The 24,158-nt window shown below is 39.1% G+C and overlaps 1 protein-coding gene and 1 long non-coding RNA gene across 3 annotated transcripts in view; one reads left to right on the forward strand and one right to left on the reverse strand.

Moving 5' to 3' along the window:
• LOC149710134 (paired box protein Pax-3-like) overlaps positions 1-13,221 on the reverse strand; it is a 44,999-nt gene extending 31,778 nt beyond the window's left edge. The window contains exons 1-3 of the mRNA XM_089859548.1: positions 12,094-13,221; positions 2,438-2,610; positions 96-447 (exon numbers count right to left, since the gene is read on the reverse strand). Of these exons, the coding sequence (XP_089715674.1) occupies positions 96-447; positions 2,438-2,610; positions 12,094-12,151 (583 nt within the window). The 5' untranslated portion in view covers positions 12,152-13,221. The remainder of the gene's footprint in view (positions 1-95; positions 448-2,437; positions 2,611-12,093) is intronic.
• The window catches only part of LOC149710129 (uncharacterized), a 210,185-nt gene that overhangs the window by 118,432 nt on the left and 67,595 nt on the right, over positions 1-24,158 (forward strand). For both annotated transcript variants that reach the window (XR_016376849.1, XR_016376850.1), the window contains exon 3: positions 112-490. This is a non-coding gene — a long non-coding RNA (uncharacterized LOC149710129). The remainder of the gene's footprint in view (positions 1-111; positions 491-24,158) is intronic.

The raw sequence follows: 24,158 nt of genomic DNA on the forward strand, positions 1-24,158 counted from the left end.
GTGAATTTAACTATTCCACTCATTTTGCAAAATCATTTAATTTCACGTAATAACTCTTACAACCCCGAAATTAAAAGTAATTAATTTTTGCTTACCGTCTCTCGATCCTAGGATTCCATCAATTGTATGTTTGTGATGACTCGATCTTCCTTGGCTATCTCCTCCATCTTCCGAACCTGTGAGGTGCTTCTTTTTGAAGCCACCCGGTGAACCCGAATCGTCAAATTCGCCAGGAGGCGCGTTTTCCCTAAGTATGCGACTGATTGAACTGACCGATGGCGCCGTTGTCCGATCGCAAAGACCTTCTTTGACCAATCGGTCGCGAATTTCCCACGAAAAGACGCCCGGATTTTCACGACGGTAGTCTTCAATGCGATTCTCAATTTCCGGGGAAGCCAACTTGGGTTTACTTCCGCCTATCACCCCTGGACGGATGCTTCCGGTTTCCTGACCAATCAAAATAGAAAACGTGGTTAAAGACGCTCAATAAGTGAGTTTTTCAAAGCATGTATTTTTTTCTTTGCGATTATATTTTGGGGGACTGTCATTTATTTTGCTTTCGTGTTTTTAAATGCAAATTTTGTTTACAATGACAAACTGTTCAATGAATTGTTACGCGACGGAGCTTCACTACCTCAACTGTATTAGTAATAACACGAACACACGTATGATAAACCCGAGAACGATCGAAAATAGAATTGGGCAAGCATTTAACAATGCGAGCAATGGACCCTAGTACGGCTAATTCATTCTTTATGGGGTCTTCATTGGGTTCTAAGTTATAATTAAGGGAAGATTACTGCGGAGTCAAACTAATTGGAAATTAGGGGTTTAAATGCACCGTTTATCTATTAGAATTCTAGAGCTCCAACGGAGTGGCGGTTTAGTGTGCGGATAAGTACTTGTGACTTTATGAGTGCAATTCAACCACTGTCTACAACAGACTGAAAAGCTTGTAGGCAATAGTTCTATTACCTTTCAAATCTACAGGGTTAAAGTTCAGAAACGGGAAAGGAATTTCTTTAGTCCCTTCAGTCCATGCATGCACCATCATTTAGTTGATTCCTTCGAAGGAGTAGAATTCAACATGGAAAACCATGGGTTTTCTATAATGAAAATTTACTGTTTCCAAGCTGTATGTATATGCCAGGGGTAGAATAACTGAGTTACTAACTTAAGTTAATCATAGAAATTTGAAATAGAATTTGAAATTTGGTTCAACGATCTCTAACTCATTCTATATATTCAACTTCCCATATATCACACCAAATATTTGAATATCCCATTCAGATTCAATTTTTTTCAGCTATAAAATGGGCGTGTCCTTAATTCCTTTATACGGGGGGGGGGGTGTTACACGAATCAGTTGTTACCTCCCTCCTCCTCTCGTAGAAAATGTCGCCTTTCACGCATACCTTTTCCCACGGGGAAGCTGTTAGCTGTAGTATAGCATCCCCTTTTTTATCGGCTTTGCTCCCAGCTAGATTCGTGCATTGCGCGGTAGGTAGTTAAACTAAGTTAAGCCGTCGTGGTGGTTAGGGTTTACTATGATGGCGTCGAAAGTGGGCGTTCAGGATCGAGTGGCTTTGTTGTGGTCGCGCCGAGCCGAGCCAAGCTAAGCTAGGCTAGGCTAAAAACGTAACGTCTCTTTTCCGGGTACGAATATAAGCGGATTACGTAGGGATTATTGGTGGTTAGAGTTTTGGAAAGAGGGGTTACCATGGTGATCTCTTATGGCTTCACGCTTATTCCTTTATAACTCCATTGAATTCACGTTTTTTTTTTGCAACCGAATCCGCCTCCATTCAAGAAGCAACCGAGGCGCTCAGCTTTTATATTAAAAAAAAATATAAAACTATTTTCGACATCTTGATAACATAATGGATTGATTATATATAATACGCGGAATAATTTTTCATCGCGCAATAAAACCCTTTTCTCAATATCAAAGCATATATCTTGATTCGTAAGAATTACATTTTGGAAATCAAATGATTTTAAAACCATTTTTCTGAAGTTTGACTACTAATGTAATGTAATGGAAAGGTTTTGCAAAGCAATTAATGTAGCTTTGTTAAATACATGATGTTTCTGATAAGTCTGCCATAAATTAAGGGGGGATGTTCTTTGGGAAATCAATTTTGAGTTGATTTAAATGTAACTTCTATCTCCATTTTGCCACAAGGGGCACTGTTTTCAAGTTATGATTTGATGGAGTGTTTTAGGGATGACCCCTTAATTAAATTAGAAATCGTCTTTCAGTTTCCTGATTAAATTTAAGGGGTCATCCGTATAATACTGTGTACAATCTTAACTTGAAAATAGTGGCAACGGACGGCAAAAAATCATGGTCCAACATTTTCTTATTTTGCATCAAAACTTGTTTTGTACACACCAAGTTGCTCAAAGACTATTCTTTACTGTATTATCGTCTTACCTGATATCTATTGAGAATTTTCGAGACACATCCGTGGGACACCCTTAGTTGTCTACTGATAACGCAGGGCCTGACTCCGGCAGCGGCCATTTCAACTATCTTCAGCCTGATGTGATTGGGCAATGGCCGTCCGTTAATAAAGACACCACCCAGCTGGTTGACCCTTCCTTGACCTGTTGTTATAAACGAAAACAAAATAACAAATTATTATTCCCTTCTAATGCACGATTCATTCCGTGTAAAATGACGGGAAAAACAAGCAACAGATTCAGTCGGCATGCCTCGCGGCGGGGTCAAAATATATCGCTCCCAAAAAGGAAATGAAGCTGATTAAATGGACCACACCGTTTCCCTTTTGGTTTAGGCGTAAAATCGGACATTTGACCCCCTGAAGCGGGCCCTTCTGGAGAACACACACATGGAAACTGATATATCATAGACCCCATACCCCATGTCTCTGCTTACACTTACTTACTTGGTGGGGCTTGCACCCTCCTTCTCTGTCTAATGGTTCGAATCCACCCCGCCAATACCAACCACCCGAAATCGTTGCAATGCCCACCTTTACTGACTGCAATACCAAAGGCTTAACTGTATCTGCCTTGTACCCTGGGTTATGATCAGGAGATTCACGTCAGGTATATAATAATTTGTCTCGGCATAAATTAAACACTGTTGGTTGGTCAATGTTTTGGAAGAGCTGGCTCCCTGGTGGTGGTAGCTAAGGCTTAACGTGGGTTAATTCGCGGTATGGTTGTTTGAAATCAAAAACCCCTATATAGATTGCCTTAACGGTTGACATCTTTATAGGCGTAGAGTTGTAGTATATGAAACAGAAACTAGATACTATTCTTAATGAACCGGTAAGCTATAATTTGTGCCAAATGCTACGTACTACACTGGCGATATTCCTATGTGTTTGAATTTTTCTCAATGAATGAATGAATATAGGCTACCCACCATGCAGAAAATATTTTGCGAAACTTTATAAGGTTGGATTTTGAATTATGCAGTGTAGTTTACGCATCTAAATCTGGTTTATTATGAATAATTAACATTTAAACTTTCTTCCCCGATTTAGCTAATCTCCCTTTACTTTAATAAAATTAAAATTAAATAGGGGTTCATTTCTAACAAATGCACTTTAACAGAAGTGCTTAAGTCAACCTCCCGTGGTCGTGTGCATTGCGCCAAAAACATGCGTTCTTAAAAATATTCATGATTGCTAATTATTACATATTTAGTAAACTATTGTGGATAATTTCTAACAAACCCCGTTACTATGCCTATATCAACCCAATCTTTTGGTCTAGTTAAGTTCTAATTAAATCGAAAGTCTCAAAAACTCAACATTGATTAAAAGTGTAAAAATGCTCCTATAATGCAAGCTGAGTTCCAAAAATGTTGTACAGTTGGCCCGGCCGTTGTTAAAAATATTCTGTTACTGCTCCTAAATAATTCCTAATTATTTTTTAAGTTTTAATCTCAATTAAACTCATTATCAGAAAAATGCATCAATTTACTCGTGCAAATCGCCATTATCTTTCAAAGATCTTGCAAATTGCTAAGCAATTTTCGCTAAATAATTGTGGAGGCAAAACTATATAAATTAATAATTTCACGAGGTGATACTAATTTTAATTTAAAACGGTTGTTCACGAGGAATACCGCGAATTAATTACAAATGATTCCAAAATTAGATTAGCTTCGAAATTTTTTATAATAAACGCGTTTATACATAACGAATCTATTATTAAATTAAATTAAATTAAAATATGATTAAAATTTAAAATAATTAATTAAAATCCCGATAATATTTATATTGAAAACTTACTGATCGCTGATGGTTTCAAATTATCGTCTAATAAATCTACCAATTCCATATTATAATAATAAAAGTTGTTAACTAACTAAAACTCGGACTCTATATATCGCTAACCCGGAGTTCCGAATCGAATGTCAAGATGTAATGCTGGATCCAGATATTAAATACAGGACAATTTTCCTTAGGACAAACCCGAATCATAATTAAAATGAAAAGGGAAAAAAGAACACGAAAGGGAAATTAAAAAGTAAAAAATAATAATAAACATCTAAGGGGAAGTATAGTTAAAAGTTATGACTGACAAGGTAAATCAAACCAATTACTCCGGTTTTTTTTAGTTTACTAGGTAAAAACCTAAACCAAGCTTACATTTTTACAAGTTGGATAAACACAAACTAATGCCTCTCTCTCCTTGTACTTGGCTTGGATTCGAAGCAAGGGTGACCTCAAAACGACCCTCTGTCCGTTTAGAATAGCCTAACTTATTCAAACTTTTGGGGGTCTGTACCCTACATTAAACGTAACTTAACCTAACTATTGGGGGTCTGTACCCCCCATTAAACCCAACGTAACTTAAACCTAACTATTGGGGGTCTGTAGCCTCCATTAAACGAAACGTAACCTAACGTAACTATTACGGGTTTTTAACCTCCATTAAACGAAACGTAACCTAACGTAACTATTACGGGTTTTTAACCTCCATTAAACGAAACGTAACCTAACATAACTATTAGGGGTTTTTAACCTCCATTAAACTAAACGTAACCTAACATAACTATTAGGGGTTTTTAACCTCCATTAAACTAAACGTAACCTAACATAACTATTAGGGGTCTGTACCCTGCATTAGACGAAACTTAACCTGATCTTTCTATTGGGGGTTTGTACCCTCCATATTAAACGAAACGTAGCTTAACCTAACTAATGGGGATCATTTTGGGGTCATGCCCCCGCAGTCCCCGAGTTCTATTAAATGAACAAAATTTATTTAAAAATTGGCAGAAATCCGTAAAACATTAAGATTTATTTTTATTTACATGCGAGTTTTACACAGACACACATACAGAAATGGCAAGCGCAATACCTTTCTTTGGGCATGACTCACCCGCAGGTGGATAAAAAATTTAAAATTTTGCACTGGGGCCAAGGTTACTAAACATAATTATTGCAAACCTTCTCCAAGGCAGCAAGTATATCCAATATTCGTAATTTATTTCCTTATTTGTTTAAATTTCGAAAAAATAAAATGTTGAAATACTCGATGGGAGTGAGTTTAAAGTTGTTAACGTGTAATTTAAACCGCAGAAATAAATTATAACGAAACGATTTTTGAAATCGAGTGACAATTTATACGCTCGATTTCAGTATAGAACGACAAGGTTTTCGAAAATCGGTATTCTTTGACCATTGTTATTAAACCAGTAACCAAACTTATGGAACTATAAGACACGCGAACCTTCAAAAATAGAAATAGGCCACCTTAGGGTTTTCTCCTACTATTTAGAGTAATGGCACATCCCTGCCTTTGCATTACGATCAATGGGTGTATTTAACATGGAGTGCCACTACTCCATTCCCGGATTTCAAAATTATCTCACTTTGTTTTGCTGATTCCATCTCTAAGAACGTTGCTTTCAATATTTGAAGAAATTTAAGCTAAACTCTAAAGAACAATGTGCGGACAAGTGTTGCCAGACATTTGCGATTGCAATTCAACGCTATCTGCAACAGACTGAAATCTTGTAGTTCTGTTCAATTCAGTTCCAAACCTGCTGGAGATGCTCTAATAACAAATTTCTGGCAACCCTGGTAATGCGCTGTTGAAGTTAAGAAACGTGGGGAGGAAATTTCTCTAACCCCTTTCAGATCGCACACTATCTATATGTTAATTACAGTTTTCTAATTCTACATTTGGTAATTTCTAGTTTAATTTGCTTCAATATGAATATATTAAATTGGCGCGTGTGCCAGTGTGACGGAGACTGACGTTTTAGTAAGGGATAAAGCAGAGCCCACACATGAACAAGGAAATAATCTTAATTGTCAAATCTATAAAGGTTTTTGTCTCTTCACTTTAAAACTTTAAATTTAAATTGGTACGCTTCAAAATTATAAACCATAAATGATTTTTAAAGTCTATTATCTTCTTGGGTGGCACGTTGGCCCTCGGATCATGATATCGACGTAAGACTGGAGGCCATTTTTTAACGGGGGGAAAATGTCGCCAACCCCTCGAATTATAGAAATAAGTATCCGTGCAGAGATACTAGAAACCCTCATTTAGGCTTAGAAAAGGAAAAACGGAGGAGGCCCGCGACTCGCGTTGCCTAAGCGTCCGGAAGATTAGACCTAGTATTTTAGAAAGTGTTCCCGATCCTATCATTTCGAATGGAGCAACAGCGTGACAAGTTAATCGTTGTGTTGCCCAAAAACTTCGACCTTTCCTCTTTCAAATACTTTCCAGGTATTTCCGAGTAATTTCTTATTGCATCTAGGCCAACCGTGTAAAGCTCCATTCAGACGTCGGTGAAGTCGCCTGGCTCGTTCACGATTACGTAAAAGATTCGCGGGTTGAGTTTTGAAAATTTTCAGTTTCGTCGGAAAGTGGGGTTGAGATGGCACCAAAGAGGTTATAAAGAGGGGGATTTGAAACTAGCAGCTTTGGCGAGGGATTTTATTAGTTCTAGTTTTTATTTTTTATTTATTTGTTTGTTTTTCTCCTAATATCCGGCTCACCATATTTCAACCAATAAGAGGGCAGAAAAAGATGCGCACGCACCCCGGAAGCTTGGAGGAAAACTTTCAATGCGAAAACACTCCAGCTTCCACTTCTACTCCCCCTTCCTTATACCCTCTTTGATGGTACCACCTCGTTTGCTCCTTTTCTTTAGCCATATCTCACTCGATCGTGTCTTACTGACGCGTGATCGTTTGAGCTACTCTTTAGCAGACGATATATGAAATTTTTTAGGCTTCTAGGCACTATTACCCTCTTTGATGGCACACTTCGTTCGCGCCTTTTTTTAGCCATAGCTCACTGGATCATGCCTTACTGACGCGTGATCTTGTGAGCTATGCTTTAGCAGACGATATCTAAACATTTTCAGGATTCTTGGCATGGCTGCAGTCTATTTGTGATTTTGGATTCCACTATTTTAGTATTCAAAAGTCTTGGTTCAAAAATCACCATTTACGCGACTCGTTTTAAGTCGTCTGCTCTCGCGTCTGAACGGGGGCCCGGGGGGAGATGAACGTAACAACGCGACCGACGGGAACGTAAGATTACGCTCTAGTCTGAATGGGCTTTAATACCTTTCTTAGTTTAAAGGATAATTAATTCTGGCATTCTGCAATAGGGTGAAGTTTCAGCTGGACTTGTTTATTTTGCGGGAAATAAATCGGGGGAATTTTCCGATAATCTATCAAATTAAACAGCCTGTCAGTTTTAAATTATTTTAATAGTTATGAAAAATTAAAAATAAGATATGTAGTGGGGTGGCGTAGCGGTTAGCGCTTTCGCCTCGCAGCAAGAGGATCCCGGGTTCGATCCCGGACTGTGGCACCGGGTGAAAATCTGGGAACAAATCCTTCTGCGTAGAGTTTGCAAGTTCTCTCCCCGCTTGTTAAAGGAGTTTTCCTCCGCGGTCTAACCCGGTTTCTCCTTTCCATCAAAACTTGCAGAGGTTAACGGTAATAGTTAGTATAGGGCGCTGAAGGTTAGCTGTGGCATAGGGGCTAGCCACCACCCCTCTATGCATTGTAAAGGGACCCACCTGTAAACAAGCCACAGGCTTAGTGTGGAAATCCCTTCGTAGACAAAGCTTAGATTATTATTATTATTATTATTATAAACTTAAATGTCAGTATACGGTGGGTGAAAATTCCGTTCAAACATGTCTCGTATTATGCGCAGCTTTGAGTAAGTAGAAAGATTTGAGATCAATACCAAGGGCATTGGACTTTCTGTCGATTTTATAGATTAATCATAAGAAATTTATAGCTTAATCGTATTAATTTTATAGCTTAATCGTATTAATTTTATAGCTTAATCGTATTAATTTTATAGCTTAATCGTATTAATTTTATAGCTTAATCGTATTAATTTTATAGCTTAATTAATCCTAAGAATTTTGTAGTGAAAAAGTTTGCTCTATTGAAAAATCAAAATACTATACATTTTTGAAAATAGAGTGACAGATTTAAATTGTAGATCGTAAAATTAAAAGAAAAATTGCTACAAATGTACTTTTCCAACAAACACCACTAGTTGGAAAAGGGGGAAGGCAGTTGGTCATCATGCACCCGCTCCCTTCCCCCAAATATGGGTTATGGTACCAAAGAGGATATAATGAAGAGGAGTAGAAAGCTGGGCGGGAGCGTTCTCGCTTTGATAGTTGTAATTCCGGTACGCGCGTTTTTCTCTGCCCTCGGGTCCTCTCCTCTTATTGGTTCAATTATGATAAACCGGATATTAGGAGGAACATTTAACAGAAAAGGACTTGGAAATTCGGGTATAGCCCTGCCACCATTAGAAGATATTTCAGCCCCTCTTCCGCCCCTCTTTCTTTCCCAAATATGGCTACCTTAGTGACATTCCCCTTTCTAGGTGCAAATAGTGTTCTCTCTTACAAAGTTGCCCCCAAGGTCAGTTCACTCCCCCTCTCTACCGAAATTACTCTATTGTTTCTAGTACCTAAGAGGTTGCGTGACCTAGTACTGAAAACTTCCTTTACGGAATGGGCAAAGGGGTGAAAACCTCCCCCATTAAACGTCATGCCTCCGCTAAGCCAATCAGATACATTCCCCCACTCTGTAAAGTTCGTCCGCCATTTTGGTGGAAAAGGGAGGAGCCGTATTAAACTACTCTAGTCTCTCTCTCTATATAAAAAAGCCTTGCCAAGCCCATTATAGCTTCTACTCCTCTTATTTGTAACCCTCGGTGATGGCACCTAAATAACAATGCTTTTGGTCAAATAGTAGCTCTGGTTTGTTTGCTCTAGTCCACTAGTGTATCTACTATCTACCGAGGCCATTTGCGAAAAGTACCTTCTGCCTTTCTTGAAATGTCGATTTGGGATGGGGTAATTAAGTTTGCTCTAATGTACAAAACGGCTAGAAGACCGCAACGTGACCCCCGCCCCTTTTCCCATTGAACCTAACTTAACCTAACCTATCCCACCATAATGGGAGTTAAGTTTGTCCCCTAAAAATGTAAAGTTTCAGTGTCCCTTTGAATATTATAAATCGTGTTGTTGAGTAATTAAAGACCCGTTTTAACCGCCGGGTGTCGTACGTGGATCGGTTTTTTTTTGTCTTATCTGTCCAGACGTTCATGGTATTTATCCCTGATGGGGTGGTGCAATTAAAATAATCTACTCCGCGGTAATTTTCCTAATCGAAGCCATACTACATGGTCTTAGACGCGTGTAATTATTATTATACTCGGGTCCGCGCAAATGATGTTTTATTTATGGCAAAACATTCGTCGTCGTGGTGGCTTTAGACCGTCATCACCGTGTGGTGCAAAGGCGTCGTGGGTCTTATCTATATTAGATATTAATTACTAATGCATTTTTTTTCTATTTGGGCGATCGCCTTTTTGCGTATAAGACGAGATAGAAAACATTATACTTTTTCGCTGGCAGATATCGAAACAATTCGATACGGTTTTAAAAATATATGTTATTTTATGTATGTTAAAAAAAGTCATTCCCAAAATTACGGTGACGCGCTGTGTTAATGGCTTGTCTATATATGTATTTTGACTTGGATATTATGTATACCTAGTCCTACATTTGTTGGATCTTTAAATATTATCGCATGCTGTTTCCTGGTTTTAATATTATAGGTGCTAGATCGAGCTGGATTAGGGCCATAGATTCTGCCGGGGTTTTAAAAGTAACTTAAAACGTCCCCTAGCACTCGCGACGTACGATCTGTTTATAATTTAACCTACCTTTAAATTGCCCTTAACATCTGTTAAAAATGTTCAAAGGGGCTAGATGGTAACATGGTCCAAATTGAAGATAACTTAAGCCTAACTTTTACCTAACCCTAAACTCACCTTAATCGAACCTATCACACTATAGGGGGGAGGGGGTCAGCCGTCTTATCCCCGGTCAAAGGAAAGCGAAAGTTGGTAATAACCCCATAAAGGCATACCCCAATTCATAACAACCATGCAGTGTGGCTATAGACTTTTTCTCATTACGTATTTTTCTCTATGCTTAAATTGTAGATATCTGTAAACCTTTCGGAAATTACATACAGAGAAACCAACACACAGGGGCAAGGCCGCCATTGGAGTATTCTCCCTCGCACCAAGAACCACCGCCAGATGGAGCCAGAGCTCACTACACGCGGCAGGCTAGCCGACTCGCACTGCCTCTAGCGGTACTTCTTCGCGATAGAGATAGAGAATAACCCAATGGCGGCCTCGCCCCTGAGGGTTGGTTTCTCTTTCTGTACTTTCCGAAATTATCTATAAACTGGCTTGGTACAAAGCTCCTACCCACATGCTTAAGCATCAACGCGGCAAAAACATTCGCAGTGTGACTGACTGACTGCATTATATAACTTCCTGGTTCAATGCGAACCTTAAACCATTGTTTTGTTTAACAAAACTTGAAACCCAAAGGCGTTTTTGCAGTTCGCCTATAGAGAGATTTCGTTTGGGGGAGGAGCTAAGATACGTGAGATCGTTTACACCGCCATATTGGTGGGTTCATTGCATAAGGAAAGCTGAAACCCACTAATATGGCTGCCAAAACCGTGGTAGGACTTAAGAGGGTGTGACGAACTAGGCAGTCAACAGAAATCCCTCTATAAAAAACTGGGTAATATTTGTCCTCTTAGTTACATCGAAATGGTCTGCATATAGTAACCAATACTAACTACGTTACTAATGCTAACCTCCCACTCATTCTAAGAAATATGCCATGAGACAGTCAAAAGAAAAAGTATACTAGAATAGCACCCATTTTGCTAAATAAGCATACAAGAATGGGGTGATATGGGCACCATGTCCCATGCTTTTAAATGCTCACGCTTATTTAAGAAACGCAAATGGACTCTACCACTAATTGCATACCTAAAATCGTGCAAGGTTGTTCTAGTAAGCAAGGCGATAATATCATGTCTGTTTATAGCCTTAGCGGCAAGCGAAGATGAACAGTGCCCATAACTCACTGGAAACGCGAACCTAAAGCCGCGCCAGGACCTTCCCGCTTTGTCATATTGTCTATTTTGAACGGTGACTATAATCTATAGATCACGTTGGGTTTAATTTGGGTTAAGTTATTAGGTTAGGTTATAATAATATTAGGGTGCAAGCTCTTTAACCTTTCCCACAATTTGCATAGGTTTTAAGCTTAGCTCGAACTTTCTCTGAATCCACCACTAAGTCTTTTCTTTCTTGGAAATGAATCGTTTCGTATAATTGTTTGGATGCTGCATTAGCAAGCTCGAGTTCATTACGCTGCTTATGTACGCGTTTCTTCAGTGCTTTGCTACTTTGTAGGCCCCGGGAATTATCCCGCCTTCGAGTCCCCGAAAGCCCCGAACGTGGCCCGGAGCCCCGAACACCCTACCCGCACGGGTCCCCCGCGGGGAAACTGAACCAATTGCTACACACTTTTCTATAAACGTTATGTATTTCTTAATACAAAGTTGTTAATAGAACAGATCAAACTAATTTAAATATAAAACTAAAAACATTTTGCTAAGCCTGTCTAATTAGATAAGTATATTTGTTAAGTTTCATGTTAAGAGGAAGCTTTAGCTATAATCCCCCTCGGATAAAAGGAAAAGTAATTCAAAAGGGTATAATTACCTTGGAAGGGGTATCCCGCAAAGAGAGGCCTGATGTTGATGGCCCCTGGCACTGCCATACTTTCCCAGTTAATAATGGCGCGAGGTTGCGTCAAACGTCGCCAAGAGTTATTACGTAGTTCGTTCAATGATCCAACCGTTGATAATCACGCACTGCACGCACCAAACTTAATGATTGTTAATCAAATAATCTTCTAAGTTCAATCGAGAAATCATACGTCACTCATTCCTCGAAGCACGTTTCGTTACAGTAATCTATTACCATATTAATTAATACCTATTTAAATTTAATCAACATCCGTAATTAATAACTAATCCACGACGACCACGACACGCAAACTTAATCCTTTCTAGTTAGTTATTCAAATTAAAAATCTGCCGGATATTTTTAATTATCTTGAATTTAATCAACATCCGTTACTTTATAATTTAAAAATCGGTAATTCGTATTAATTAAATGCACGATGGCGACACGTAAAGTTAATCCTTTCTATTAATTATTCAAATCAACCCTTGAATCGAATATTGTTAATTATCTATAACCATCCGTATTACCGCGGTTTAATTGTAATTTGAATGGGTGATTTTTTTTTATCTTTTCGGTGGTCGATGTGGGCTATTTTTTAGCCGATAATCGTATCGGGTTTTGCGGGTAGAAATATTTTGAACGGTTCGCTCGCGCGCGTTCGCGAATGATTTGGGTACTTGCTTTCGGTAAAGCACGCGTTGCGTTTAAAGGCGAGCCAACGGTCCGCGGCCGGCAGCGGGGCTCGCTTATGTCCGATGGTTTTTCTATTTAACTTACGAAGACGGGGCGAGAAATAGTGCCTTACCAAAAGACACTCGCTCGCTATGGCAATGGAAATAATAAATGCCGGGGATAAAAAAGGGGGATGGACTTCTTTCTGTCTAACTAGAGACGGATAGGGGAGGTGAGCCACAAGAAATCTTTCAAGCGAAAAACGTAACCGTTTCGTTCCTTCTTACAGGGGACCATGAGGGGAAATACAAGGAAAACGGGCCACTCGTGTATTATACTGTCCTATCCTTCCCGCTGCTTCTTTTAGTTCAGTTTAGTTTAGTTTAGTGCACAAAGGATGCAGCGATTTTCAAAGGCACAACCAAGTATCTCTAGTTACGCTTGGTTATTTCACCTGCTGCTCGCTTTTCTGGGTTTTCTGGGGTTTTCTTCGAATTTTTTTTTATGAAATATCTTTGTTAACTTGGTGACAATGTTTTTGGTTGTCTAGGGTTGCTTTTATTGTTTGGAAGCGCAGGTGCAAGGTGAACGAATTGGTCAAAGTTTCAGCAAGGGGTCGAACACTTGTATCGATGTATTTAGTGTTCGTCCATATTCCGAATTAAGACGCAATTACATATGGCCTAAATTTGCAGTCTTTAAATGTTCGCAATATTAAGATTTCTGCATAAAATTGAGTTAGAATATCAATATATGATGAAAATTAAATGGAAAGTGTCCGACCCCTCACTCATTGCCGCTGTTACCTTGATGAAGGATTTAAATTTAGCCTCTGGTCGATTTCCTCCTTGTAATTTTAATTCATTTTATATTAATTAGCATAATGGAATCTAAATATTATATAAATCACTAATAATATTACCCAAGAGATGTTGATATTAGAATAATTAGATAAATTGTAATTTTAATTGATTTTATATTAATTAGAGCAAAGGAATTTAAATATTTCTTAAATAACTAATATATTACCCAAAAAAGATTTTTATATTCGACATATTATTACTTGCTAAGATATGATATATTTATTTATTTACGAAGTATCTGACCCCTCTATTTAATATTTACAAACAGTAATCGCATATAGTCAGAGATACGTTGTTTTTGCATTGGAGTTAGTGTGACTTTATATCAGTTCATATTTTGATGGCGCTTGCAATGATTTAAAGACTCAGTTCGAGTATTGTGAATTAATAGGTACATCTTAGGTTGCAATAAACATTACAACCACGACTAGCCTTTGCCCTTATTAACCATTTGAAATAGAATGATTTCGATGTTGTGTTTTTTCCTAAACGTGCCGAATATTTAATGTAGCGGATGCCTGAGACGGAGAGAGAGCAAGGGGCGCGAATTCGGGGTGTTTTTATGTAAATTTTGCATCCCCCTTGACTCGTGGGAGGCCGGCTTTCGATGCTTCGACTCTGCTTTGGGTGCCTTATGTTTTATATTTTTTCTTGGGTTGCATTGAATTTGATAGAGAGAGGATGGATGAATTAGCGGTTTTATTTTCCGCCAGCTTGTAAGGATTAGATTCCGCTGTGTAGGTCTAGCAGAGAAGGCTGGCGTTCAATTTTTACCAAGCTGCTTGCTTCCTTCCTTCAATGTTTTTATATTCAAAAATTGTGGGAGACACACCATGCCCTCTTTGGTTGGGGATTGGATTGGTCGTAGCTACATAACGTTTTTTTTTTATTTTAGTTTTTCCCCCTTGTCTCCATATTTGTCGCCTCCCACTTCAATGTTTTTTCTTTTTATAATTTTATTTAGTTTTCTTGAATTTTCCTGCATACTGGTATTGGTATGGTTTTATCATCCTTCTTGTAGCTTTATCAATCATTTTAACTTGTTGCGTATTATAGACCGTTTCGGAAATTATGTACAGAGAAACCAACATACAGGAGCGAGGACGCCATTGGGGTATTCTCCCTCGTGTCAAGGAGCAACGCCAGATGGAGCCCGAGTTCAATAAACCAGGGGATGCAAGCCAACTCGCGCTGCCTATCTGGCGCTGGTTCTTGGTGAGAGTAAGAATACCCCATTGGAGGCCTCGCCCCTGTGTGTTGGTTTCTCTGTATGTAAAATCAAAATGGTCAATTCTGGTTCCCTTTAGTTGATTAAACGGTATTTGGGATTTAGAAAATGGGGAAAAACTCAGTGATCTAAAGCTTTTTCCTAAAAAATCAGAGATACGTCAGGGATTTCCTTTTATATAGAAAACCATGCTTCGAGTAATGCTAAATATAGGCCAGGTGTGATGATGTGGGCTCTTTAAATACCTTAAAATGGTCAAGGATATTACCAAAATGTGGTCAGGGATAAGCTGGAAAAGTCTGGTGCTTGTATCTGTACTGGTACTTGCACTGGTGCTTGTATTTGTATTTGTACTGGTAATTGCACTGGTGCTTGCATTTGTACTTGCACTGGTGCTTGCATTTGTACTTGCACTGGTGCTTGCATTTGTACTTGCACTGGTGCTTGCATTTGTACTTGCACTGGTGCTTGTATTTGTGCTAGCACTGGTGCTTGTATTTGTGCTTGCACTGGTGCTTGTATTTGTGCTTGCACTGGTGCTTGTATTTGTGCTTGCACTGGTGCTTGTATTTGTGCTTGCACTGGTGCTTGTATTTGTGCTTGCACTGGTGCTTGTATTTGTGCTTGCACTGGTGCTTGTATTTGTGCTTGCACTGGTGCTTGTATTTGTGCTTGCACTGGTGCTTGTATTTGTGCTTGCACTGGTGCTTGTATTTGTGCTTGCACTGGTGCTTGTATTTGTACTTGCACTGGTGCTTAATTTAGATGGAATAGATCGATTAACAGTAAAATCAGTTGATGGAATCAAATAGTGATATTAAGGATTCAATAAATAAATATAATTGTGCAAACGAGTTATCAACCGACTCCCATGCAAGTGTGAACATAGCAATGGAGTAGCCTGGCCGTCTGAAAACTACTCTCCAACTGTAAGAAAATCAAGATTACATACAACTTTGGGTTTATTAACTTCTACCCCATATACAGTTCAGTTCGGGTCGGATAACCCCAATCAATGTCCGGTTTAAAAATATATATACCCCTGCATGAACATGCGCCTCGTATACTTGTAACTTTGTAGTAAAGCCCGCGGGTTCATTGAATCTGACTACAAATATTCCACGTATAGCTAAACAATCCGTAACAGGAAGCCGAATTTTCAATGAAATGTTGGGACCACCTTGCATCTTATATAGTGTGTTTTTTTGTTTAGCTTGATCCGCGCTGCTAATGCGAAGCGAACATTAAGCAGAAAAAAAACGCGTGAATGATATTTTGTCGGGGGCCCATCTCGAATAAAATACTCGAATAATAAATATTCGACTTGCTGGCCGTGTATGTCTGCCTATCGAACGAGCTAGGGGCCAGTTCAAAGGAACAGCGCCGACAAGCAATCCTTATAGCTTTGCAACAAGCCTTTTGTGTGTCCGAGGAATGGGGAATACGAGTTGCTCTTTTTAAGCCATGCAATAGGGCTAGCTAATATGGCATTCTTGAATTCTCTCGCATTCTGGGCGGCTGACTTTATAGTATAGCTGCGGGTCCCCCAAAAAGTCACGTGTGGGCCCCATCCTTCCCCTTTACTAAATTACAATAGTATATACACCTTGAATTTGATACCTTGTAAAGTTATACAGTATATAGGAAAATATAACTGCAAAAAACATGTTGATCTGTGATTTTCATTTTGAAATTTAAAACCGTATTCATGGAGGGATTGTATGATTGGTATGGATGTCCTTGTTATTTTTTGGCCTATTTTTAATCGGGGAAGTAGTAATTAATGTATCACGGATGTACAGTTTCGAGTTTAAATTTCTTACTCTTAAGTTGATTTAATTACTCTTGAAATTAAACATATGAATTTTTTGTGAAAGATTGTGAATCATCTTTTATTGGCTACAGACCTAAGGGTACGACTGAAGGTGTTGATGTCCAGAACCCCTTAGGGTCCCTATTTCCAAGAATGTCTTTGTTTTGAAACCACATACATTATATACAGGGTGTTCCGAAGTACAGTGGGTTCCGTGGACGATTTTGAGTCGACAATGTTTTATGACATTTTGCAATAAGGGTTTTAAGGTTGCCCCCGTAGTTAAATTAGCATTGTCTTTCAGTTTCTTAAATTAGGGGTCTTTCGTAAACGCACAAAATGCATCGTAGAAATTACATTTTCTACTCGAAATCGTCCAAGGAACCCACTACACTTCGGTCCTACCCTACCACCACACTTTTTTGGAAAACCTTGTGTATTAGCCCTGATTGGTTTGTACTATAGTTACGGTACATCTTGTTTCTATACGAGTTTACATGTGGTTTAGACACGCGTTCACACTCTTTAGTATAGGTATAAATAGTCGGTGTTCCTTATAGCTTTCAAGACGTGCGAGAGGGTGAGAGAGAGCGGTCGGTGCGCGTTGTAGATGGCGGTAATAAAGGCCATTTTTCGTCCGGTCACTTCTTCTTCAAGAAGGCCGCCCGCGTCTTATTCCCGTAACGAGCTATACAAGCATTCTATTATGTTTCTCCGGCCATCCTTCTAACATTTTAAACCTGGCCTGCCTGCGGTTGCGGGTTCGATTCTCGTTCCTCTTTTAATGGCGGACATTTTTCACCCGATCACATACAATAGCCAAAAAAAAAAAGCGAGAAGCACCCTGAAAACGGCTAAAGTCGAATTTCGAAGCTATCACGCGCAAGCACCATAGTATTTTTTTATCGGAGTTCGCGGTTTCTCGCCTCTGATCTTTCTTGAATCATGTCGTTTATTTTTTTGGGGGGACCCGGAATTCGATAAGTTACGTCTTGTGTACCTCAATCTCTGAAGGATGCTCACTTTTAGTCTTAGTGATGAAATTCTGTTACTATAGGCATATGTCTTGCTTTACTATAGTGAATATTCCTACTAAATTACATCTTAATTTTTAATAGACATTTAGTAACGTTAGGTCCATATGTATGACAAACTTGGAAAATTCTAGAAAAGAGTCCACTGCCTCTAGCGGTGCTTAGTAGCGCGAGGAAAATAACCCAAGAAGGTGACCTGCTTGTAGTGAAAATTCCTACTAAATTACATCTTAATTTTTAATAGAAATTTAGTAACGTTAGATTCCTAGTTTAAAATATGCATGGCAAACTTGGAAAATTAAATTATAATATAGAGCTCTGAAAATTAATAGGCGACTCGCACTGCCTCTAGCGGTGCTTCTTGGCGCGAGGAAAATAACCCAAGCAGGTGACCTCCCCTCGTCCTTATGGTGTTTCTTCTTTCTGGAATTAATGGAAATGTCTATTTATCTGGAAATTAACTTGAGAAACGTTGGAACCTATACAGAAGATATAAACTAAAAAAGTGAAAATCAATTTGATAAAACTTTGAAATATCATAGACTGTAGCTGCAAATTAACTTGTTGGGAAAGATTGGAAATTGTATAGCATCTACTCATGCTAGAAAATATATTTGTAAGCGGGTCGGAAGATGGGCTAAAATGGCTTCCATTTTGTCAAAAAATATTAGGCGGGAGTGGAGGTAGAGGGAAGAAGCTACGGGGGCGTGACGTCAATATTGGTAGCCTAAATTGTATGACCCGAGCTGACGACTTCCAATATGGTAGCCAAAACCGAGATATGATATGAGGGTATGACGTCACGTGGAAGTTCGTAGTGGCAAAACTATTGTCAAGTTCCTTTTGATAAAAGCTACCCGCGTAAACGTGGTTGAGGTCAAATTTCTATTAATGTATAGGGAAAAAAATGGACAGAGGTCAGAGGTTATCCTTTAACAACAAGAGGAATAAAAGAATCAACTGTAACCAAAGTGCGTATACCCCAAGAAATGTACCTACGTATATTTATTTTGTATATTATTTATTGAAATCTCAAACGCAGGTGTCAAAGAAGTATTCTTGTAATTTATCTTATTATTTCCAAAAAGTGTCGGTCGCACCCTTTTTTCAAGAATCTCTAAATAAAAGGCAAACACCTGCTATAGCCTAAAGGGCCATTATTCGTTTTTGGAATAACAGGGGAAAGAAAGGTGAGGCTAATTCCAACAAAACATAAAAAGTCTCTTGATTCCCCAAGTACAGTACAACAGCGCAATACGACTCCGAGAAATCCCGGTCAAGGCCTCCACCCTCTTTTTCAATACATTTCAATAAACATTCCTCGGTTGACCATCCCGCTGGGGTCATCCTATTGAAATCATGCCACTGAAGCAGTTTTACCCCGTTTTGTGAAATTTTTACCTCCACGAGTGGGGTTATAACTATGTTACTGCTAGACTGTCGCAATTTTGCCAGGGTCGTCCCATAGAAAACACGCCATTTGTAGATGGGTAGTATTTCCCATCGTCTCCAGAAAATTTACCCAATAGAGGGGTCGGATAGTTTGGTAGTTTTTAGTTTACTAAATCACTTTGCTTTATTGATAGACCCTCTTTCAAAAGCAGTACCGTCTACTTGATATACATAGTTTTCAGACTAGGAGGATTCATACTATTTACACAAAGAGGCCCTACTACTTGGAAGACAAAATAATCTGGATTTTTGCCCTCCAATTAGCATGGAATCCTTGTGTAAATTATATGAATTCTTCTATGTGTAAGGTTATATCAAACATCAGACACGATTTTAACTTCGACTTTGCTAGTTTTCAGGCTAAGAGTATTGATACCATTTAACACAGGAGGCGAGGCAACTTGGTACTGCACTACGTCCGCCAAGTAGCCTAACCTCCAGGTGTAATTGGTATCAATCCTCGTAGTCTGAAAACTATGTATTAATATGGTTAGCTTATTTCAGTTTCCAATATTTTTCTTTATTTTTTCAATTTTTAATTCTGCTTGAACCGAAATATTTAGATTGTTTGTGAACTGTCCGACACTTCGAATGTTATCCTGAAATTCTTCTACTGTTGCACTCTTCAACAGACAAATTTTGAATTGTCCTAGTTATATCCTTAGCACATTGTTAGTACGAAAAGCTTGCATTCACAGAGGAGTGGTTTTTAACCTTACGCTCAAAGCAATTTAATATAACCTTTCGGTTCGTTGTCGGCGGCAGAATATTTCGGTGCACTTTCCAATGTGCTAAGTTAGTATAGGCCTATACCTGTCAATTATTTACTTTTAAACGAAACAACTCTGAACGAAAATCCTTTTCTTAGAAATTTTTCGAACTTGACAGAAACGTTTTCAACAAAAGGGGGATTATTTCGTCAGTTTCTACTTCTTTTATATTCGAGTTCAAAGGTTAGGGCCTATGATCCGTTTTAGTGTCTATTGTACGTAACTGTTTAGCTTTGTACTTCACCTAGATACTTGGTTTTACCTTTTTCAGGCTATAGATATCTAAATTGTATCGCGTAAAATTTGTTGTTGGTCGAATAATGATAACAGAAAGAGGCAAGTGCTGTGAAATAAGATCTAGTAAGATTATTTTCCCACGGGAACTATGGTCCGATTTTCACGGCCATTTTAGAGTATGAATGAAAGAGTTTGTGTGTGTGTGTGATCCAATTAATAGGTTTCTAAAGCTTTTGGTAATCCCTTCAAACCGAATCTAGAAGTCTAAATTCAGTCCCATTAAATACCGCTCTAATAATTTAAATAAACAAAATCAATATCAATGAAAGTATACTGACTGCCTGACTGATCATCAACGCCCAACCGAAATCGATTTAACTTGGCTTTACCATAAGTTTATAAGATATGTTTCATGATAAGTTTGTCACTGGCTACAAATTGGAGCTTGTCATGAAGTGACGTAGGTCATAGATTCGAGGTAAAGCGAAGACGCCTGATGGGCACAGACAAAGACTTAGTGCAGACTATATAGGAAGATGAACTGCAAAACCCAGTGTAATCAATTCTCGCTTGTCGTTCTCGAACTAGCTCGAGCTGTCATAAGTCTCTAGCAATACGAAGTATAACACTTATGGAACATATCTTATGAACTTATGGATGACGCCCAGAGATAATCCCAGATGGAGCCAGAGTCCCCTAATCCATAGAACCCTCCTGGCGCCATCTACTATTTATAGCTAATTGACCTTTGACATCGTTACCCGACGTAATGGCCCATCGTTCCAAATCGTATAATAAGCAAATTAACAGGCTGTATTTCATCTTCCCTTTAACACGAGTATAACACGTGATCTAGCAATGACTAAACTGAAACATTGTCGCGCGTGAAAATAATTTGAAGCATCATCATCAACGACAAATTAAACTTGCTAACTCCGCATTGTAACTGCTTTTTAGGCTTTGCGAATTTCGTGGGCTTCTGCTACTGGCAACATTTTGATTAATTATCAATACCATCCCATTAACAATAATTAGGCGTAATTAACGATTAAATCTCTAAAAATATGACGACGCCACGATGACAAAGGGGGGATAGAAGACTGAAAGGGAAGTTTCTGTCAGAATTTTCCAATTTATGGTAAGAATAAGAAAGCCTCATGGTTTATCCTAAGACCATTAAATGGTCTTATGTTTATCATTTAGGGTTGCTGCGCCCTCTTTCAACTCAATTTACCATTATTATCACGCCATCTGTAGGAAAATTCGAACAAAAGTCTCTCTCTGGCGTTCCCCCTAGCGGAGATCGTATGAAAATTGATCTCGGCACCGTCACCCACTTGATTCTCATGGCCTAAATGATCTTACGTAAAAGGGTTTTTTTTTTGTTTCTTCTTTTTTTATGGCTAAGCCTTGGCCATCTCAATAAAATATTTGACAGTTAATTCGCGATTGGTTATTTGGAGTCGCGTGTCAGAAAAATGGGCGCGCCTTTTCTTTTTCAATGTAGAATCGAGTTGTAGACCGTGACTTTTTAATAAAGAGGGTGCATAAATATTTGGCACCGTGTCGTTTGGCACTGAATGACGCGCTTGAAGGAATAGGGGCTTTGGTTTCCGCTTTAGGGTCGGGTGTCGAGGGCGCTTCCGTTTGACTCGAGTCAAAGTCCCAAAAATGGCTCCTTGTTATGTCAGTTTGATTCAATCGAGGATGTGACTACAAATAAATTTGAGCGCATGCCCCTCGAACTGATCGAAGACGGAGAGGGCGTTTTTTTTCTTTCTTTACATTCTTGAGCCGCATTCTTGTTTATTTTAATGTGATTTGCTCAGGAAACTTCACATTTCAGACTTTGACGTGGTTGCCTTGGTATTTTCTCGATGATTGGAAGATATAGCCATTCACATTTTTGTCGGTATATAAGTATATCCATAAGTTTATAAGTGATATGTTCCATAGGTTTGACAGTACCTATTCTTCGTAATGCTAGAGACTTTCAGCTCGAGCTAGTTCGAGAACGACGGAAGCGAGAATTGACTATACACTCGGTTAATTTTGCAGGACTTCCATCTTCCTATTTTGTCTGTACTAAGCCTTTGACAGCGCCTCACCAGGCGTCGCTTTACGAGAATCTATGACCTACGTTACTTAATGACAAGCTCCAGTTTGTAACCAGTGACAAACTTATGAAACGTATCTTATGAACTTATGCTATAGAACCAACACTGTATCTGCATTGGATAACGGGTAAAGTTCATTGGGGAATTCTAGAATTGATGTAATTTAAAATTTAAGGATAAATATAAAATTTAGTTATTAGCTTGAAACCCGCATGGTCAAAAATTCTCTGCAAGGTAACGCCACAGAAAACACGAGGAAAGTGGGTGGTCTCGTGGTGACAAAAATTTCTCTTTCAAAACATAGAGGCAGAAGAAAATAGGGGAAGTGGGTAGCCGTAGCCTTGATCCATACAAGTCGTCCAGTGATTCTCACTTACAATGGTCGATTCCCCTACCACCCTTAAAATTTGAATCTGGCCAATCGGCGCGAAGCATAAAATAGTACCAGATTTCATTGCGAACGCCACCATGTAGCGAACTGTGGAACTAACTTGTGTAGTCTGCTTATATTTCTGCTGTGCTTCAGTTTGAGTTAGGGTTACGTCAGGCAACGGGTTAATGCGGATATTGGTTTAATTAAGGACGAAAATTCGGTTATTTAATAAAATGAATGTCGTTAAGAGTACGCAGTGTGATTTAACGTACAAGGAAACTACCGATAAGAAAACTCAGGCTGTGTTGAAAGGAAAAGTAAGATCTACCCAAACCAATCCCAATGTTAAAAATCAAACTACAACAACTTGGATACAACTTTATTACTTTGAACTCTTCCCTATCACAGTTTAAAACTTCGGACAAGTTAATTTTTTCCCTGGAACTTAGAAATACCATTGTATTTAAAAATAAAGACATATTTTAAAATAAGTTATGAATTTTGTACTTACCACTCGATTCCGGCCTCTGCCATTCTGCCTGAGTGCCTCACTGCCTCTAGCAGACGCCTCTAGTCAGTTGGAAGGCGTAGGACCGTACTGTCCACAGAATTACGTCACTCGTGTGTTAATGCGCGTAAAAATCCTATCTCTCTTCACCCCCACGGGGAGGGAAATGGCGCGAAAAATCCGTAAACGGGACGCCTCGCGAAGTTGCCCAAGCTACCCACTTCCCCTATTTTCTTCTGATAGAGGGTAATATAGACGAGGAGTAACAGGTAACAGCGTTGGCAGGACATTTTTGGAGTTATCGCTTTTTACCTCTCCGTGTGACGTAGTCCAGGAGAGGTTCTGTAACGGCCGTGTCTGTCTGTGTGTCTGTCTGTCTGTGTGTCTGTCTGTCTGTGTGTGTGTCTGTCTGTGTGTGTGTCTGTCTGTCCGTTGTTACACCCACGTGACCGCGTTCGCAGTTTGCGTATCGGAGCAAACGTGTTCGCCATTTCCGAACTGCTTTCACAGTCACGGAAATGGCTCCTCTACTTGAGTTCTCACATCACCAATCTTCTGGTCTTTGTCCATACCACACGGACACTAGTCTGTTCTTACTGGCTGCTAATCACCACCATCTTCTGGTCTTCGTCCATTCCACGTGGACACCAGTCTGTACATACTGGCTTCTAATCACCACCATCTTCTGTTCTTTGTCAATCCCACATTGACACCCATCTGCACTTACACTGCCTTCTAACACCACCATCCACTGGTCTTCCGTCTATTCCACATAGACACCAATCTGTATCATTGGCTTCTACTCCATTATCATCGTTTGGTTTTAGGATATACGCGGCGATCAGCTAGGGTTACGAGAAACGTCTAGCCTCCCTAAGGTAGGATCGCTACCAAAGGTTTTCGCATTTGCGGTTTTTCCTTACTATTATAATGGAAACGAATCGTATATATACCCCAAAATTTGAAGAAAG

The sequence above is a fragment of the Phalangium opilio genome, unplaced genomic scaffold, assembly GCF_054372755.1.
Source record: "Phalangium opilio isolate 3A_F unplaced genomic scaffold, DU_Popi_V2 ptg000011l_1, whole genome shotgun sequence".
Lineage (NCBI taxonomy): Eukaryota > Metazoa > Arthropoda > Arachnida > Opiliones > Phalangiidae > Phalangium > Phalangium opilio.